This window comes from Lutra lutra, chromosome X, assembly GCF_902655055.1.
Source record: "Lutra lutra chromosome X, mLutLut1.2, whole genome shotgun sequence".
NCBI lineage: Eukaryota > Metazoa > Chordata > Mammalia > Carnivora > Mustelidae > Lutra > Lutra lutra.
Window position 1 is genome coordinate 27,129,045 of NC_062296.1, and position 20,882 is coordinate 27,149,926.

General features: G+C 43.7%; 1 protein-coding gene across 3 annotated transcripts in view; it reads left to right on the plus strand.

Moving 5' to 3' along the window:
* Positions 1–20,882, plus strand: part of LAMP2 (lysosomal associated membrane protein 2) — a 37,788-nt gene that overhangs the window by 5,111 nt on the left and 11,795 nt on the right. For all 3 annotated transcript variants that reach the window (XM_047715350.1, XM_047715352.1, XM_047715351.1), the window contains exons 2-8: positions 6,468–6,586; positions 7,278–7,491; positions 11,552–11,710; positions 12,805–12,992; positions 14,186–14,308; positions 18,432–18,495; positions 19,031–19,195. In XM_047715350.1, coding sequence (XP_047571306.1) covers positions 6,468–6,586; positions 7,278–7,491; positions 11,552–11,710; positions 12,805–12,992; positions 14,186–14,308; positions 18,432–18,495; positions 19,031–19,195 — 1,032 coding nt within the window. The remainder of the gene's footprint in view (positions 1–6,467; positions 6,587–7,277; positions 7,492–11,551; positions 11,711–12,804; positions 12,993–14,185; positions 14,309–18,431; positions 18,496–19,030; positions 19,196–20,882) is intronic.

Below are 20,882 nucleotides of genomic sequence, written 5' to 3' on the forward strand. Positions count from 1 at the left end.
TGTGCATTGCAGAAGAATTCTGGAGGTCTGCCAAACACCACTCACTCAGCGATAAGCATTTTCCATTAGTTGAATAGTGTTGAATCTTACTTCCTTACCCACTGTCTGATCTTAAAAATAAATTATTTTGTAGCTTAAAATCATTTCATTACTTTTCTTTTTAAAAGAGATTTACCAGAAATCAGGAGTATCAGCAACGGAATGGGTAGTTGTACCTATATTAGGAAGCATCAACGAGGACTTGTAAATGAGGAACAGTTAATCAGATTTATTAAACCTGGGAACAGCAAAGAAGGAATAAATAAGTACTGTGTGCCTATGTCTTTTTTTTTTTTTTAAAGACCCTTTACCCAACCTCATTCTGAGCTGATGAGTTTGAGTTCAGGAGTTCATAAGTTAATATGATGAAAGTATGTTTAGAACTAAAATTTAGGAAGGATTCCTTTAGTTACTATATTTACTAGAAGGGAAGCTTGTAAGCGGGAGTATCCAACGGGCTTGGCGAAGTTCGCTTAGCTCTGAAGGGCTTCCATGCTTTCGAAGAACCTGTTGGAGAAATGCTCTGATTCTTAGCGAGGATAACTTGCCTAGAGTCTCACAGATAGTAAATTGGACTGTGACTGGATTTGAATTCTAGCTTTTCAGTGCTCTTAGATCATTGTTTTTTATTGGTTTTGTTTTACCACTGCTATTATGTTCCCACCCCACCCCTCCCTTTGTTTGCAAATGTCTATTTTTCAACTACACTTCGGGTCAGATTTGTAAAAACCTAGCCACTTTTGCAGCATCTCATGCTTGGCGAGAAAAGTTAATGAGTTCTAAAAGGACCTATACATGAACTTTCTGGAAATAAGATTGAGAGGATATTTAAATTTGAAAAAGTTGAGTTTGAGGCATGCCTTTTTCTTTGTGGAGAATAAACTCCTAGCTCTATAATTACACACTCAAGGATATAGTCAGCGGTGTGGGGTTTCTTTAAAAAAACATTAACTAAATTTAATTAATTTATTTTTTTAAAATTTGAGTATAGTTGACACAGCTGTGGGGTTGTTTTTTTTTTTTTTAGTGTCATAAAGACTTAAACAAAAATGGTTTAGCTGTGCTAAAATCAAATACAGCAACAAGGATAGAAACGGTTTGCCCGGAGACATTTTTAGCAAAGTGTAAATGTTTCAACTATCAACTTGCCTTATAGGAAATAGATTATTCCAAGCTTGAAATACATGTCACAGTTTATTGAAGCAAAAACTTGACTTGGGGGTTGAGGGAGTATCTAGAAGCCACGTAGGTTAGGTTCATGATTTGGAAGAGCTGAAACACTGGCCTTTTTGTAATTAAACTATATTTCAGGTCCTTATTGCAGAGTATTTTTACCTTGATATGATCAACCAGGATTTACTGAGAAACTATTATGTATTCCATACTATTAGGAATGATAGAAGATGGAGGGAGAGTGATAGACATGGTCTCCCCAACCATGGCCTCCTTAATGGATGAACCTTCATCTAAGGGGCTCGTTCCAGGAGCAGTGGCATAGATTATATCTTCTGTTGGGAAGGGAGAATATTGGAATTCAAATGAGTGGTGGAGACATTACCAAAAGGGAATCTTAAATCCATATATATCATCCATTCACAGACTGAGGTCCTTTTTTTTTTATTAGTTAACAAATTACCTGCTGTATACTATAATTTACCATAACACATCAGTTTGTTGTGAAGTTATAGTTGAAAACTACTGTTTTAAGTCTTGTGACAATATAGGGGTCAGGATTTCCAGGCATAAAATAACTGAATAATTCAGGATAGTATAAAATATACAGAAAGGTGGGGGTATACACCATGTATGATTGCTCCTTGAGGCTTTTACAGTTAAGGAGATCTTGGTGGAGAAAAATGGCTGCTGAAAAATGGGTAGCTTAATCTGTCCAGGTTTCTTTTGTTGTTGTTGTTAGGATTTTATTTATTTGTTTGACAGACAGACAGAGGAAGAGCAGAAATAGGCAGAGCGGCAGGCAGAGGGAGAGGGAGAAGCCGGCTGAGCGGGGTGCCCGATCGCGGGGGCTCAATCCCAGGAACCTGATCATGACCTTAGCCCAAGGCAGACGCCCAGCTGACTGAGCCACCCTGGCGCCCCAGTCCAGGTTCTTCATTGTAAGCACCAGGAATAAAATCTGATCAATTCTAAGCAGAAAAGGAGTTTATTAAAAAGATACCAGGGCGGGTACCTGGGTGGCTCAGTGGATTAAGCCGCTGCCTTCCGCTCAAGGGTCATGGTCTCAAGGTCCTGGGATCGAGTCCCACTTCTGGGCTCTCTGCTCGGCGGGGAGCCTGTTTCCCTCTCTCTGCCTGCCTCTCTGCCTACTTGTGATCTCTCTCTCTGTCAAATAAATAAATAAAATCTTAAAAAAAAAAAAAGATACCAGGGCATATGTGTAGGCTTCGGTCCCACCATTTCATCCCTAGATACACACCCAGCAGGTACACGTGCATGTCTGTTTGCCAACGTGTCCACGTGTGGTAAGGCCAAACTGGAAACCATCCATGTGCCATCTGTGATCTACCATCCCTCAGCAGGGCAGTATTTGCCCAATAACAGAAAGGTACATACACAGAGTGAGCTGGGACAGACCGCAGTGACACACAGCAGCCTGGGTGAACGGCACGGACATGAGGCGCGGTCGAAGAAGCCAGACACAGAAGGACACGCTGAATGATTCCACTGATCGCAAGTTGAAAAACAGGCAAAATGAATCTAATACAGTTAGAGAAGTCAGGATAGTGGATGCCCTTGGGAGGGGGAAAAAGGTACCTGGAAGGGAGAACAGCAGGGGCTTACGGGGCTCTTGGAATGTTCTGTTTCTTGACACAAGTGGATTCAGTTAGCGAAAATTCTTGGAGCTGTCCGCTTTGTGTTAGTGCGCTTTTTGCTTTCGTGTGTTGCAGTGTGTACGCTTCTGTGTGTATGTCGCACATTGGTACGGTTTCACTTGATGAAAAAACGTGTATCAGGTAAGTCAGAATCGTCAGAGCTCCTGCCTGTATATCTTGAAGCCTGGTTGAGGTTCCAAATCACACCACCGAGCGGCGCCCAGGGCGCCAAGCCTGAACCGGCTGTCCCGCCTGGATCCTGCCTGTGGTGGCAGCTTCCGCCTGAGGGAGACAGTTCCATTCGTGGCTCTGATTCCACCACCGTCCTATCTGAAATCTGGGGTGGATGCCTCTGTCAGGCAGAGCCGAGCCCAAGTGCCCATCCTTGCTGCCAGGGAGGCGAGGATGGGACGGCGAGTATCTGGCATTTTCAGCTCTTAGAGTGGGTGGTGATACTGACCAGAAATGATTAGGAAGAGGCAGGGTCGAGCGAGGGGGGGTGTTTCGTATTTGGGGGCAGCCAGATGGAGAGGGATATCCTTCCTGAAGTGAACATTGAGGTCAGTAAAAAAAGCCATAAATTTCAAATGGTAGGGACAGTCGAAGCCTAGGGGTAGAAATTGAGTAAAGCATGGTTGTTTGGGTCCAGCGGGACAAGTTTAACCTGATTAAAGGGTGTGTTCTGGGAAAATGGTTTGAGAGAAGTTGAAGGAATAGGGTGGGATGAGATTAAGGATTACTTTGAAAGTCCGGTGGAGGAATTTAAATTTAATATGGGAGTTTGGGAGCTTGTAAAAGTTTCTGAACAAGTGTCCAGAGAGGAAGAGGTATTTAAGGACCATTAATCAAAAAGCATTTCTAGGGACAGCAGGGAGGCATCTGTAGTAATGTAGGGGTGGGGCGGTGGATTGGGAGTAGAAATAAAAGACCAAGGTTGGATTTAAGAGAGGATTTGAAGGGGAAAAAAAACCCAGTAGGACTTCAGGAAGGGAATGAAGTAGAAGCTAATTCCCAAACCTCTGTGCCTGAATGACTCTACTGGGTCCCATCTCTCCTTGAGAGCTAGAGAGGCTGAGAAGGGGACCAGCTTAGAAGAAGCAGAAGAGTGACTTTCAGTTTTGGAATCGTTGAGTGTGAGGTGATAGATACTGAGTGAAAGTGGTTTCCAGTGCAGTTGGGAGAGGCAGAGGGAAGGGAGTGGGGAAGCTCTGTGAAAGGAGTAGCTCTCACTGGGAGAAAGGCAGCGAAGGCACCAGAACAGAAAGTGCTGGAGCCCTCAGGGCCTTTCTCAGTTCTCATTTTCAGGTCAGCAGCTAGACTATCTTGACTTTACTGTAGTGGTACATTGGAACCACAACTTACTTGTGCCTTCTGCTTCATGAGGTTTGAGGTCCACGTGGGCACGGCGGGGCTGTTAACCGTCTTCTGCCATTTTCTTTCCGTCACTTTAATATCTTTGGAAAGTAAATGATTAGTTTGGAATGTAAATGATTAGTTTGGAAAGTGAATGTGAGGCTTTTCTTGGTTATTTCCAGCTGATTTGAATCCTTTGACTACAAGGAGGTTATGTTAAAGCTGGGGCACTTAAAATGAGGTGCAGAGAGACAGCCTATAAAAAGCAGGCCTCCATTTGATAGCATTAGAAGTCAGAGTCCTCAGCCCCACTCCTGGGTAGCCTGGGGTCAGGGCTGACAGCTCCTCCATTCCATATCGAACTTAGAAAAGAATGGCGATGAAACCTACTTAGGCCTCTCGAGGTCTTTTCCAGCCTTAACCAATACATTTAGGCACTCAGTAACCACAAGCTTTAGCATAATATTCGGGCTGGCAAGGCAGCCTGGTCTCGGGTGCATCCCCATGGTTGGCCTTTGTGTACAACTTGAAAGGTGTTGCTGAGGCGCGCCCTCTTGGTATTCCTCTTAGGACTTTCTGCTCTGTAGTCCGCAGCATGTCCCTGCTTGCAGATGACGCCGCATTGCTCAGGTATCATTAAAGGATACGCAAGTGTCTTAACAGGAAACAGCTCACCCCTTGGGTAATGTGGGAGACAGTGCAGAAAACCCTTACATGGTTGTCAGTCACTTAGGCTGCTGGCGTGTTTGCTGGCACATAGCATTTTGAGTCCTTGGGCACTTCAGGTTAACAGGTTATATCCCTGCGTGTATCCTGGTGTAGATCAGAGCCACGTGAGCTCAAAAGTCCCAAGGCTTTTGACCCTGTAGGGTTTCTCTGCCAAAAGAAGTAGCAGGCTCCAAACATGGGAAATGTCTCTGAGTCCATATCAAAAGATTCGTCAGCCTTCCTAACCGACTGGGTTTTAAAATAAAACAAAGTGATGAATATTACATTTATAAAAAATTAACCTTTTGCGTTTAGACCTAACAACCTTTGAAACTCTGTTCTTTTGGTCACATGGTACACCTGCTTACAAAGCTCTCCCACACCTTCCTATCAGAGTAAAATAGTATGCCAAGACATCTGTGTGTCATAGGTCACATAGCTTTCGGTAGGATTGAAAGCAACAAGACCATAGAACATCCGATCTATCATTATTTTGACAGAGAAAGTTCCACTGGCTGGTTTGAGGGAGACAGGGTTGTTTTGTTTTTGTTTGTTTTTATTTTTAATTTTTTTCAAAGATTTTATTTATTTATTTGTCAGAGAGAGAGTACACACAAGCAGGCAGAGCGGCAGGCAGAGGCAGCAAGAGAAGCAAGCTCCCTGCCGAGCAAGGAGCCCACCTGGGGACTCGATCCCAGGACCCTGGGGTCACGACCTGAGCTGAAGGCAGCGGCTTAACCAACTGAGCCACCCAAGCGTCCCTGTTTGTTTTTATTTAAAAACAGTCAGTTAACATAGTGTATTACTAGTTTTAGGGGTAGAGTTTAGGGGGTCGTCAGTTGCGTGTCACACCCCGTGCTCATTCCATCAGGGGCCCCCTTTCATGCCCGTCACCCCGTTACCCCATCCCTCCACCCACCTCCCCTCCAGCAACCCTGTTTGTTTGCTACAGTTAAGAGTCTCTTAGGGTTTGTCTCCCGTTCTGATTTTGTCTTATTTTATTTTTCCCTTCCTTCCCCTATGTTTATCTGTTTTGGTTTTTATATTCTACATCTGAGCAGATCATATGGTCTGACTTTCATATGGTCTTGACTTTCTCTGACTTACATCACTTAGCATAATACTCTCTAGTTCTATCCTTGTTGTAAAGGAGAGAGAGGGACAGTTTAACACCCCTCCCGAGCCTTCCCCTTTAAGTACATTTGCCTTAAAAACAAAAGTCCTGACAGGCAAAACTAGCAAGGCACAGATGAATGTGTATATATGACTGTTAGGAGGCAAAAGGCAAATGTCACCAGTCTGTGCCATTACCTAAGCATCCTAGGTCAAGTAACCATTCCTTCTGGAACGGGTGATGCTGACTTTATCAATAGGATTCCGCTAAAAATACAAAGAAAAACCATTACCAAGATGCCATATATGTTCAGAGCCTTTTGTTTCATTTTAGAGCTGGTTGAACTTGAGTGGTGGGTAGGGCTTTTTCTTTTAGATATGTTGTTGTGGTACAATTTTACAGTCTGATTCTTTCTAATCTAGGAGCGGTCTCATCTTATGCATTGGAATTAAATGTGACAGACTCAGAAAAAGCCGTTTGCCTTTATGCAAAATGGCAGATGAATTTCACAATACGCTATGAGACTACAAACAAAACTTATGTAAGTGCTTTTCTTTTTCTTTGAGTTTTACAGTAGGAACTCAGTTCTACCCTTTATCCTTTGTATATATTCACGTAAATAAGATTGCATATGTTAACTGACTTAACATTTAAATTCTGTCGGTTTCTTAAAAAAAAAAAAAACCAAAAACGTAGATACTTGAAGGTGTTCTGTTTAGTGTTGAAAGGAATATTTTATTTCCCGGGTTCTTTGGAGTTCTTCTTGCAGCTGATTAAGGGCAAATGATCCAAAGACTATGGCGTTGAGGTCTGACTACATCTGTAACACTTAATATGTACACATCAAAGCTTTCCCAGTTTTAATAGTTTGCTATTAAAATCTCCTTTGAGGGGTAGCCTCTCAATCCTTTTGCCTTCCTGTTTTCTTTTAGTTAAGGTCCTGCCTGCTTATAACCTAATTTTTTTTTTTAATCAAGAGCAGACGTTCAGGCCAATTTTCCTTTTTCCTTTCTGACATACATGAATTTGTCCAGAGGACTGGGATGTAGGTGAAGAATCTGAGACTGGTTTACGCAATGGGGCAGGTCAGGGGCAGCCTGGCTGTGGGGGGCGGGGGGCGGGGGCCGGGGTCAGGGGCGGGTGACAGAGACCCAATTGGTGCGTCCTCTACAGATGCTTGGTGCTCGGTACTGCCTGTTTCCTCCTTACCCCCGCACTACTTTTTCTTGTAGAAAACTGTAACCATTTCCGACTTCGGCACTGCATCATATAATGGAAGCGTTTGTGGGGATGATCAGAACAATCCCAAAATAGTGGTGCAGTTTGGATCTGGTTTTTCCTGGACTGTGAATTTTACCAAGGAGGAGTCTACTTACTCAATTGACGGCATCTCGTTTTCCTACAACACTAGTGATAAGGTGACGTTTCCCGATGCTAAAGATAAAGGTAAGCTTATGAATTAGATTTGTGTTACGCTTTCTTGCTCTTTTTTTTTTTAAATCTTTGAGAGAGAGAATGTGCGGGGTGGGGGAGAGGCAGAGGGAGAGAGAGAAACACCCAGTTAGACTCCCGGCTCTGATATGGGGCTTGATCTCATGACCCTGAAATCACGATGTGAGCTGAAACCAAGAGTCAGACAGTTAACCCACTGCACCACCCAGCGCCCCTCTCTTGCTTATATTAATACAAATTTAGGGCTCTTGGGTGGCTCAGTGGGTTGAGCAGCCTGCCTTTGGCTCAGATCATTGTCCCAAAGTCCTGGGATCAAGCCCCGCATCGGGCTCCTTGTTCAGCGGGGAGTCTGCTTCTCCCTTTGCCCCTCACCCTGCTCATGCTCGCTCGTTCGCTTTTAAATAAATAAATAAATATTTTTAAAAAGTGTGTATGTATCTATATACACATTTAGAAAATAATACAAATGTAAGTAATTTTAAAAAATCATCTGCACACACGTATGTCTTCCTAACTAGAACAGAAAGTTCATGTCTTTGTGTCTCCACCACCCAATGTATGGCAGTGTTCGACATGGTAATGGTAATTTGCTGTCCCTCTTTGAGTGATTTACTTTGTACCACGGAGTACCTTAAGTGTGTGACTAGCTGCGTCTCAGTCCATAACAGCAAGCCTGGGAAGTAGAAATTATCTCAGCTTTATAGGTAAAGGGAGTGAGTCTTGATGAGATTGACTTTCCCCAAGGTCACACAGCTTTTAAGTGGTAAGCTGGTGTTCGGACCAGTCTGTTAAGCTGCAGCGTTTGTGGGCTTTACTCTTTTTACTTATTTCGTTCAGTAGTGGGTCATCAACAAATGCTGAATGAGTGAGAAAAACCCTTTAGGGATAGATATTTTTTATTTTTTATTTAAAGATTTTATTTATTTGAGAGAGGCAGCGAGAGCGGGAACACAAGCAGGGGGAGTGGGAGAGGGAGAAGCAGGCTTCCCACTGGGCAGGGAGCCTGATGCGGGGCTCGATCCCAGGACCCTGGGATAAGGACCTAAGCCCAAGGCAGACGCTTAATGACCGAGCCACCCAGGCGCCCCCCCCCCAATCGAGATTTTAAATCTGTACAAGTTCAGTAACCTGAGATCAGCAGAAATGCTTCATCTTCAGATCTTTTTTTTTTTTTTTACCACTTAGATAGGATTTGGACTGAAAAGTAAATGATTAATTAAAGGCAAAATGAAAGGCAAAATGTTGCTATTTCGAGACAATTTCAGGTCCAGACCAACTCGGAAAAGCATTGGCAATAAGGCGTTCTTGTCACTCTTAGAACTGAAGTGCGCGCTGGATTTTTTATTTTGTACTGAGTATTTTGAGGGCACGGATAGAGGAGATTCCAGTTTAGTCGGGGTTGTAATTCTCCTTTCTTTCCCTTCTGTTGAGATTTGGGTCGACAGGGTGTCTGTAAGTAGCCTTCACAGATAGTATTTCCTTTCAACCCCAGAAACACACGCAGATGGTCTTTAGTTGCAAGCCCTGGGGATGAATGACTCACTGGAGGTATGGATAGCAAAAGATCCTATTTTCAGGACCCAGAGGTGAATGAGCTCATACAAAACTTGGGAGGCAACAGGGACAGAGACTTGGAAATCAGTCCTAGTTTTCTCTTTCCTAATCTTGTGCAAAAGGATAACTAGAGCAAGTCTGTTACCGGTTTACTTGTGTATTTAGCTTTGCGCCCTGCATTGTCCTTTCCAACTAGTCTGCGATTTGCCCCTCACCTTCAAGGAGTTGTAAAACAAGTTGGGAAGAAAATGGTTTTTCCAAGTTCGATGGCAAAAGTAGAAAGCGGTGGATCAGTGTGATTATTTGTTGTTGTTCTGGGGTTTTGTTTGGGGGGGGGTGGACATGAGGGAAGCCTGCTGGACATCTCGCTCAGGGTAGAGTAAACTTGCAGATGCCACATGCTTCCGGAGCCCATCTGTGAGGGCCTGTGGTTCAAGAGTGCGTGGTCTGAATGTGTCCTCACCAGTCAGAGGAGAGGTCGGCCGGTGTTGGAGGAGTGAGGAGGACGAGCTGAGTCAGGCAGGGAGTTTGAGCGGAGGCTTTCCAGCAGGGGGAAGCAGAGTATGAGCAGCAGTCGCTGGAAAGCTTCCTGATGAAAATAGAGGCTGTGTGTGTAGCAGGAGAATCAAGTTGGCTGGGCGCAGCGGGTCTAAATTATAGGGGGCCTTGGAAGCCAAGGAAAGGCATTTAGCTTGATGGCGTAGGCACTGGGGAACCATTTTAGGTTTTTAGGCAGGAGAATGACATAACAAAAGCAGAGACAGTAGTTTATAAAGAATGTTCTATAGGATTCATTGGGAAGCGAGGAGACCGCAGGCAGAGACGCCCACGGTAATTTAAGGGGCTACTGCAGTGACCAAGTGCCGAGATCAAGGGGGTGGCGATAAAAGGACAGATGTGACAGATTTGAATGGAAAAACGGTGGACTCTAAAATTAACATCTTACTCTCCTTGTTTTTATTTTAAACGAGGAATGCGTTTTTTTTTAATGACCAACGTCTGTGAAATAACATACTTGAAACTCTTTGGAATTTAAAATGGTTTCCTTAAATGGACTGTTGTTTTTGAAATGATTTAGTGTTTTATTTTTAGGCATCTGATAATCGGAGTAATTTTGAAAGCTGCTGTTGTCTTTTAAATTTTTTTTCGTGATTAAAGAACAGAAAAGTCCAGAGAGTCGTGTAATAGACTGACATGTATCTGTTACCCAGAATTTGTAAATGCCATTTCTTTCATATTTTGCCTCATCTTTTTATTTATTTAAAGAAATAAAGCCTAACAGATACATTTGAGGTTTCCTTTGTACTCACTCCCCGGAGCCATTTTTCTCTTTGCCTCCCAAATGGCAGCCACTCTTAGGAACTTGGGGTGGAGCCTTCCTATTGGTCTGTTCATATTGGACTAACCGGTACATGTTCATAAATAATACATAGTTTAAAAAATTATCGTTTCATAGTAGATCTCCAGTATGTCTGTAGATGGTTTCTGAGGCCTGTTTAATAAGACAGTTCAAATACCTATTCACTTACGTTAACAGTGAGAGAAACCAGTGTTGGGGGAAAATGTTCTAGTTCTTTGGCTTAAATTTTTCCCCGCTTTGGCCATTAGGGGGTGCCATGACAGCATGGAGAGGCCCTGAAGGCAGCCCCTGTTAAGGACCGCGTATCCCTCCCTCCCTCGATGTTTCTCCGGAAGAAACTAAGCCATTTGGGTGTGGATAGTGTGGTCATCGTCTTTTCACCATGGGCCTTACAATAAAAACTCCATACAGACCGACTGTAACTTACTCCTTGCACATTCTGAAGATATCCTGAAATGGAGTAGTTTTGAAATGCTAGCCAGGAAGAGGTTCCAGAAGCTCATTTTAGTAACTGTAACTTACTTCGGGGGTAGTAGCACAAAAGTAAGGACTTCCTCTGAAGTCCTTGCCAAATCCGTCTTCCTTCCTTCCTTCCTTTGGTCGTGAGGCCCTGTTGATCGTATGTTAGCTGTGTGTTCCGTTTGGCCTTTTTGCCATCTGTCTGCTGCCTCTCACCATCTTAACTTAGGCAGCCCCTCACCTTTTACCTCAGCCAGAGCAGCAGCCTTCTAACTACTAATGACTTCCCTCAGAAGTTATTCCCCCTGCCTAGCCCCTGCAATTTTGTCCTCTCCCTTAGAATAAATTATATGTGTGTTATTTATTTCCAGCTTTAAAAACTCAAGCTCACCCTCCACTGCTGACAGAATAAAGCCTAACCTGTGCTCAACTCCTCCGGTTTCCTTCAACGCATGGCCACCTGTGACTCATCTTTCCCTCTTAACCCCCATCACGGCTTTCCTCCTTACTCGCTGTTTCAGCCCCAGTGAATTTGTCATTTCTTGAACATGCCATGTCCTCTGTCCCATGTGGATGCGGTGAAGCAGGCCGACAGAAGGACGAGAGAGTCTGCAGATAAATTTACGTGATCGCTTTTCTCCTGCCTTCTTGGAAACCGATAGTGTTAATCTTGTTTTATAGGAATTTTGACCGTCCGTGACACTGTGGGATTCAGAATTCCTTTGAACGACATGTTCAGATGCAATAGTTTATCAACTCTAGAGGACAGTGGTGTCGTCCAGTACTATTGGGATGTTCACGTACAGGCTTTTGTCCAGAATGGCACAGTGAGCACAAAAGGTGAGTTCTTCAAACAGATACACTTGGATCCTGATTTAAGCTTCGAGTATAGTATACCAGCCGGCTTTCCTTGAAGTCTTGTTATCTGGAAGCATTTCTACACTAAGACTTGTTCGTAGCTTACACCGGACCGTAAGGTTTTTGCAAATAACCATAATTCTTGTTCCTGTGGGACTTGGCAATTTCAAGTTGATGATGCACACATTGTGGGGATGGTTTTTTACAGATGCTTGACCTGTAGTGTTTTCAGCGGATCAAACCCAGTCTTTGAACAAATCCTCAGATAGCTTGATCATCAGCTTTTTCGCTTTTGATGATCCAAGACCACAGCTTAGGAATGAGATTTTTGTGTTTGAATCTTGAGTTTACTTATAAACTGCTTTTATAACTTATGTATAGCTTATGGAAATGTCATAATTTCTCATTCACCAGCTCTGAAAATCAACCAGCCCTTCCTAAGAAGAGGTTGAAATGCCTCTGGTTTGCTGAAAGGGTGATACAAATAGAAGGTTCATTTGTATTTGAACCCTGTAGTGATTTCTAAACGTTCCTCTGCTCTCCTTCCTTCTAGTGGTTGTGTGTAGGAAAGAAGAGGGTAGGAGGGAGATGTTTTCAGATTTAAATTTCTCATTTTCACATCAGAGGCAGGTGACACTCTTTGGGAATAAAGGGACATAAGGGCCCAAATAGATGAGTGTGTGGTAGCTGAAGTATGAAGTAGAGAAAGCATTTTTTTAATTAGACAGAGATTGCAAGTAGGCAGAGAGGCAGAGAGAGAGAGGGGGGGGACGCAGGCTCCCCGCTGAACAGAGAGTCCGATGCGGGGCTCGATCCCAGGACCCTGAGATCATGACCTCAGCCGAGAGGCTTAACCCACCCAGCACCCCCAGGCACCCCCAGAGAAAGCATTTGTCTGGTGTGTCATAATTCTGAGAGACCCGTCAGTATCTGAAGCAGCAGTTTGGGAACCTCTGCCTGAGTCCCCTAATATAACCCTTTGAACTTGTATTGTGAGAAATATTTTGCTCTTTCCTGGCCTTAAGAATTAAGAAGAAGGCCACTTCAGCTTATTTTGTCCTGTTTGTTTTCTTTAGAGTTTCTTTGTGAAAAAGATAAAACTTCCACCACTGTGGTGCCCATCACCCCCACCACTGCGCCATCCCCCACCACAGCACCTACTCCAAAGGAGAAACCAGAGGTGGGATCCTACTCGGTTAATAACAGCAATGGTACTTGTCTTCTGGCTACCATGGGGCTGCAGCTGAACGTCACTCACAATAAGGTATAGTTCTCTGTGTTTATTGATACGTTCTTCTCATATCTCCTTTCAGATGCGGTGTATCTTACCTCCAGCCCAAGAGTAGTGTTGCTAGACTGGTTCTGTTTTAAAGATTTTTAAAAATTTTATTTATTTGAGAGGGGGGAGAGAGAGACCATGAGCAGGGAGTGGGGCAGAGGGAGAAACAGACTCCCCGCTGAGCAGAGAGTCTGATGCGGTACTCGACCCCAGGACCCCAGGACCATGACCTGAGCCGAAGGCAGCCGCCTAGGCGCCCCCAATTCTGTTTTAAATGGAGATTTGATGTTGACTTGTTGAGGGCTGATAAATTTGGAGTTACTGTAACCACGAAGAGTTAAGGTCCCAGGCAAGGGGTTTTCTTGGCCGGTGGGAAACCTAGCCGTTTCAGGGACTCTTCGGGGTTTAGATTCTGTTTACCATCAGTAGATCGGAGTACAGACAGTTGATTTTTATTTCAGTCCGTTTAAAATATAACTCCTTCACATTTGTATCTGGAACGCAGTGTAGGTTGACTTAGGGGAAAGTGCAGCTGTTTCTGCATGACTCAGACGGTGGCGGCGCACCCCAGGCTTGCGTCCGCCGCGGCGCTTTTGGCTGCAGTGTTCCCCTGCGCCTCCAGGGGGCGTGCCGACGGACGCATCTCATTTCCAGAGTCTTGCCCTTCCATAGGCGGCACAGATGGCTCTTGTGCCTCCATAAAAATGTGTCTTTTCATTTGGCTCACTACTGAGGAAGCTACCTTCTTGTTTTTCTTTTCTTTCCTTTTTTTTTTTAAAGTTGTCTGAGTCATAGCTTGAGGGCCTGGGCCAACTTCGTTTGAAAGTAAGACACCATAGGGGGCGCCTGGGCGGCTCAGTGGGTCAAGCAGCTGCCTTCGGCTCAGGTCATGATCTCAGGGTCCTGGGATCGAGTCCCGAATCGGGCTCTCTGCTCTGCAGGGAACCTGCTTCTTCCTCTCTCTCTGCCTGCCTCTCTGCCTACTTGTGATCTCTGTCTGTCAAATAAATAAATAAAATCTTTAAAAAAAAAAAAAAAAGTAAGACACCATAAACTTAAGTATCCAGACCAAAAGCATTTTTTGCCCCCCCCCCACCTGAAGTTGTTTATTAGAGCATAAAGTTTTGCTGTGGACTCGCCTGGGTAAGCTGTACTTTCTCCCTCTTCTTCCCCTCCAGGTGGTTTCAATTATTAACATCAACCCCAACACCACGGACTTCACTGGGAGCTGCCAGCCTCGGAGTGCCCTGCTCAGCCTGAACAGCAGCAACATCAAGTATCTTGACTTCGTCTTCGCTGTGGTGAGTAACAGATTTCCCTGAGATCTGGGCCGTTTTCTTAGAAACACATCTGAAAGTCTAAATAGCTGTGTGTGTGTAGCAGGGGATTTAGCCCTGTTTTCCATTTCAGCACTGCTTCATGATAAAGTCCCTCTTAATCCCTCAGTCACCTCGGGGGTCTGTGGGCTGGATTCTTAGCTTCATGTTCACCAGAAGCGACTGTTCTGCCCTTATGTAGACTTGAGGGTAGGAGCAAGAATTAACCCACATAAAAAAAAAATCATCTCTAATCTATCCGCTATAGAAATACTTAATAATAAAGTGTATATATTTATATATTACATGTTATAAAAGATAAAAAGTAATTTCCCTCACATGTTTCTCTGTTATTGGTTAGAAAATTCATGTTTGTTTACTCGAATATTTTAGGCTTTTTGGAAGCTATACTGTTTGTCATAGTATCAGGAATAATAATAGTTAACGTTCATTGGGTACTTGCCACCCACAAGGCTCTGTGTAAGTACTTACCATGCATAAATTCATTAAATCAACGTAGTGTATAATGGTAGCATTTGGGTTTTTGTTGTTCATGCTTGCATGAAGGGCTGAACCCTAAAGAGAAGGTTCCAGGTTAAGCCTATGTTTTGTACTTTTTGCAAGCATAAATTCATCATTGAGGACTTTTATTTCTCCCTTCTCAGAAGCAGCTATTACCCTCATAATTTTTGAGGGTGTGTGTGTGTGTGTGTACACACGTGTTTTAGCAAATGGGAATGGGAAAGGGGACAGCCATCAGGGAAAACGTTAAGCTGTCAGCAATTCTCAAACTGAGAGTTACTGTATAGGTAGATTAAAAAACAGTTCTGCTTTCAAATCAGGTTATATTTTCTAGGATGGAGAAACACTCTCAACATCTGATACATAAAAAAATTAGGTGTGTGGAGTTTGTTTCAAGTCCGAACTTAGTATCTTTAGTCTGAAGCCCCTTTCTCTCTAGAATATATGTGGAGTGATTGAGGATTGTATCAGGCAATTACAGTTTAGAAAGGTTTATAAGGATCTTCCCTTTACCAGCATTGAAAGCTTGCCTCTGTTACAGTACACATAGGACCAGAGGATTAGTATTAAAAATGTCTGGTCAGGCTCGTCCTTTTCGATGAGGTAAGAGCAGGCCTCCCTGGACGTGTTCTCTTTTAAAGTTACCTCATAGAGATTATACTATAAGAATGAAGAAAGTAGTAGTAGTGTTTTAGGTTCCTTCCCTTTGGAGTGATTGAGTTTGATTTTTCTAGCTGTGGTCGGGTCCTAAAAGGAGCATGGTTTCTTCTGACTGTTGTGGGGAAATATTTAATAATTATAATATTTAATTTTCCCAACAGACTATTTTATTTTATTTTTTTTTAAAGTTTGTTTTTTTAAAAAATTTGATGAGAGAGCACAAGCAGGGGGAGTGGCAGAGGGAGAGGGAGAAGTAGGTTCCCCACTGAACAGGGAGCCTGATGTGATGTGGGGCTTGATCCCAGAACCCTGGGATCATGACCTGAGCCAAAGACAGAGGCTTAACCCACTGAGCCACCCAAGTGCCCCCAACAGATTATTTTGATTACAGTTCAAAACAGTGACATTTTGGGGCACCTGGGAGGCTCAGTGGGTTAAGCGTCTGCCTTTTCTGCCTTTGGCTCAGGCCATGATCCCAGGGTCCTGGGCTCGAGCCCTACATCAGGCTCCCCGCTCCTGCTCTCTCTTGCTGTCTCTGTTTATATCTCTCAAATAAATAAATCTTTTAAAAAAATGAAATAAACCAAAATGGTGGCATTTTAACCATGCCATAGGCACTTCAAAAAATGAAGAAACACCTGTAATGTCACCAGACCTCACTGGGGCCCATCTTCAACCCTGTTATGATAGGCGCTTCTAAGGAAAATTTCTTGAGTTTGAGTGTGTTGAGTGCTAGATGCCATGGCGGGGGATTCAAAGAAGAAAGATCTCACAGTTCAGTGGTAAAGATAGGAATGTACAAATAATGACCATTTTTGTGGAAGAACTGGAATGCTATGCTGAGACTTCAGAACTGGATTCTGTGGGCAATTAGAGATCGGTGGAAGGTGCATTCCAGTTGGATGAATGATAGACCAGAAGAAAAGACAAAGTCTGTGGGAGCCTAGAGGAGGCAGTGGTTAATTCTGGGTGGAGGAGAGTTAGGAAGGTTTAATGGAAGAGATGACATTTGAGCTGGACCTTCAAGGATAGGTTTGTACACGTGGGGATAAGGGGAGGAAGCAGAAAAGTACAGATTATTTCTGGAAAAAGGAATGCAATCAAGACCACCTTGGTGAATGAGGCACATGACATAATCAGGGAAAGACAGGTATGGGAAAGTAGTTGGGACAAATTGCAAGGAGCCTTGAATGCCAAGCCGAGGCATAGCCTCAGGCGAGGAAAGGTGTAATGAGGTGGTCAAGTCCTCCTTTGTGCCTCCTCCTGACATTTCTCTGCATCTGTCCCTTCCGTTTTTGTTCCCCACTGCCTCTGCTCTGAGTCCAGCCTGCGTGACCTCTTACCTCCCAGCCTCCCAACTAGTCTGTCCTCTTCCTCTCCTCCCTCAGTGTTCTTCTGCATTCGTTTAATCTTCCCTCGTCCTCAGAAAGCTTCAGCGGTTCTGTTTTACCGACAAGATAACCTCTAAACTCCACGGCAGGTTATTTCAAATCTCTCTCCCCAAGCTGCCCCCCCGCCCCCGCCGCACGGCGGATCTTGCATGTCTGACTTTATGTCTCCTCCTTTCCCTTCACTTAGGAAGCCCATGCTTCCCTTGCCGTGTTCTGTGAGGTAGGAGAGCACAGTAGCAACCAGTGCTTCAGCTCTGCAGCCAGGCTTCCGGGGTTCAAATCCCACCTCGCTGACCACTGACCATATAGTCTTAGGGAAAATCACTTAACATGTTACAATTATTCAGTGATACCTTGCATGTAAAATTTTTAAAAAGATTTTATTTGTTTATGGGGCGCCTGGATGGCTCAGTGGGTTAAGCCTCTGCCTTTGGCTCAGGCCATGGTCTCAGGGTCCTGGGATCGAGCCCCACATCGGGCTCTCTGCTCAGTGGGGAGCCTGCTTCCCCCTCTCTCTCTGCCTGCCTGCCTACTTGTGATCTGTCTCTCTCTCTGTCAAATAAATAAAATCTTCAAAAAAATGTTTTGAAGATTTTATTTATTTATTTGACAGAGAGGCAGGCAGAGGGAGAGAGAGAAGCAGGCTCCCCAGTGAGTGGAGAGCCTGATGCAGGGCTCAGTTCCAGGACCCTGGGATCATGACCCGAGCTGAAGACAAAGGCTTAACTGACTGAGCTGCCCAGGCACCTTACATGTAAAGTTTTAGGAACATCGCTTGGCACTAAATTTTCAAATGCTGGTGTACTTGTGATAGTGCTTATTTTCTGGATACTTTTTACTCATGCTCTTGCCTTCCAGAATACCCTTTCCTGCTCATTCCCTGACTTGGCAGAGTTCAAGTGACGCAGCCCTAAGCTCGCATCGCTTTGCTTCTCCCCTACATGGAAGTCATCTCTCTCCTTTTAATTTTTATAATTGATTGCTGTCTTTTTTGCAATATGGTTATTTCTTTATGTATTTATCTTATCTTCCCTGGCAGATTGCAAACACGGTGGGGGCAGGATCCAAGCCTGGATCATTTGGCTAGCTCCCTGGAGCACTTAGATATGTTGCCTTGTACATGCTAAGCACTGACATAATTAGATGCGTGCTTCACCGAGATAATAGTGGCAAGGAAAGCTCCCAGCTGGAGAGGCTGTAAGGCAGGGAGGGAGCCCAGTTAAGAGACTGTCAGGATCCAGGCTAGAGGGGGTGGGGGCTTAGCAAGTGACAGGAGGAATAAAATGAGGGAACGAATTTTTGAGTATCGAAGAACCACATGACTACATCCTTGGTCCGAAAATTGGAGACAGAACACGGAGGAGAAAGGGATTCTGTTAATTTTGCTTAGCTGCAGTTCGTTCTTTTGGTCCGGGGTCTAATCCTTGGTTTTATCTTCTGGGTAATAGTATTAGGTTGCTTTTCATCTGTAGATATTAACTGTACCTGTAGACGGTTGGGATGTGTTGATTAACTGGACGCTCTTTTTCTAACAGAAAAATGAAAACCGATTCTATCTGAAGGAAGTGAATGTCAGTGTGTACTTGCTTAATGGCTCTGGTAAGCAAAGCATTGGCCTTGGGGAAGAGTGAATTACACTGAAGACATAGAAACCGTAGTTATTTTGTTACCAAATAGTGCCTTTTATTTCATGGAACAGAAGAATTTGTGTGAAAATGGTCCCTTGACCACAACTGAAAATCAGTAACTGAGAACTACAGTGTTTTATCTTTTCAGTACCCCTTGTTTTCAAATAGGGTGGATAATAGTTAAGGATGACTGATTTTTAGACCACAGGAACAGCTATAGAAAGATAGGAAACCTAGTGATCCTAAGAATCGCCTTTTTTTTTTTTTTTTTGGTAGACCCTGTACCCCAGGGTCACTTCACTGAAAAATTCCCATATTCACTGAAAAATTCTGAGGACTGTCCCATTTCTTCTGTTGGTAGAATAAGAAGTTACAAACGGGCGCCTGGCTGGCTCAGTGGGTAGAATGTGCGACTCTTGATCTTGGACGAGAGTTCAAGCCCCATGTTAGGTGTAGAACCTACTTTAAAAAAAAAAAAGCTCCTAACATGTTTGTTTTCTTTCAAGTTTTCAGCATCGCAAATAACAATCTGAGCTACTGGGATGCCCCCCTGGGAAGTTCTTATATGTGCAACAAAGAGCAGACCGTTTCAGTGTCTGGAGCATTTCAGATAAATACCTTTGATCTAAGGGTTCAGCCTTTCAATGTGATGGAAGGAAAATACTCTACAGGTAAGAGCTGGCAAGTTTTATCAATAATTTATGTTCTTATGTTGACTAATAGGTGGCTTTTCCTTTGACTTATGGAAATTTAAGCACTGAAATAGAGAAATACGAATTCATCTCTTGTGACTCTGTTGGAGCATTCACGTGGCTCTGAGCGAGTTCTGTGAACTCCGTATATGGCCCATCATTTTGCTCAAAGTGGATTTTTTGTGTGTGGGAATTGGAAACCCATTTGCAACCAAGTTCTTAAAACCAATGGAAGCTTTCAGTGAGCGTCACTTCATAGACACTCCCTTCTGGGTTTTAGTTTGTAGGAAGGATGGCAACTTTGAGCATCCGGGATCTGTTTTCTGGGGGCCCTCTTCTCATTGGAAATATTCTCATACACAAATAAAAGCAGTCTGGTCTTACTTTGTTAAGACAGAAGGTGACGGTTAGGCAAAGCCTCAAATATCATGGACAGTGTTTTGGCCATCCCACGTGACTTGGAGCATTTTAAAAGCATAACACCAGTGTGCATGAGGCGTTTTGGAAGATCTGCTCAGGGCTCATGGTGGTATCTATTAGATTTTTAATGAAACCTTCTGTGGAGGGCTCATGGTAGTGTGTTTATATGAATATGAAAGATGCATTTGCCGTTACCAGATTAAAATTTGCACGTAGGCAAAAAAAAAAAAGTCCGTAAAATTCCTTAATTGACTTGTCCTTTTAAACTGCTTACTTAAAATTGGGGCTTTGTGGATCACAGCTCTGCTGAGCAGAGCTTTTCAAACCATCCACCTCCTTTTTAATAATTAATTCTATGGTTTAGAAGGCAGTGTGGCAGTTGTGTGCTGCCGTGAGCCACGTGGCCACCTTTGCAGTGGCTCTGGGTCCCCAGCCTGACCTGGTTAGGCCCGGGTAAGTTGGGATCTTCATCCTACCATTCTCGTGACGAGAGAGGTTAATCACACTTAGAAATTTTTCTCAAGAATTCATTTTCCCTCGTGTCGGTTTTGCTTATGTACTACAATTATTTTAATCCTTTTCATAGTTTTATTTTTGAGTCTTTATCTAGCTCCCCTCCGTTATTACCCTAATTTTAGGTCCAGATTAGTGTTTAGAATTGAAAATCATTTGCAGCGTGATACCAGCTCGAGTCTGTTTATCTAGTCAGCCGTAATAGCGATGAGCTGTGTTCTTTTCTCGAATTTGAAACCTTGGTTTTTATGTATGTCAAATTAAAAATGGTACCCAAAGGAATACGCAGCATTCGATAGCGGTAATGAACGTGTAATGTGTTCGCAGAGCTAGGTTCCCGACCCTGGGTACCTGTAGATAAGACACACTGCTGACACTTGCCTGTGCAGAAGGAGGAAGTAGACTTGTAATCAGGTCAAAGAGCGTTGAATGGATTTTACTGGATCAGACGACTCTCTGGAAATAGAAAAGCTAGCCCCCATGGGTTGCCAGCTCTGGCCAGGTTAATAAATGTAGTAAACACAACGCAGATCAGTAAGAGGTCCCCGTTTCTTGACTTCTGTAGCCACTAAGATCATACACTCTAGGTCGGGGGTGCACAGAGTTCATTTGTAAGTCATGGACAGGAAGCGTTTCAGGTTTGCAGACCATAAGAGCTCTGTCACCACTATTCATTCAGCTCTCCTGTTGTAGCACGAAAACAGCCATAAACAGGCAATAAATAAATGAGTGT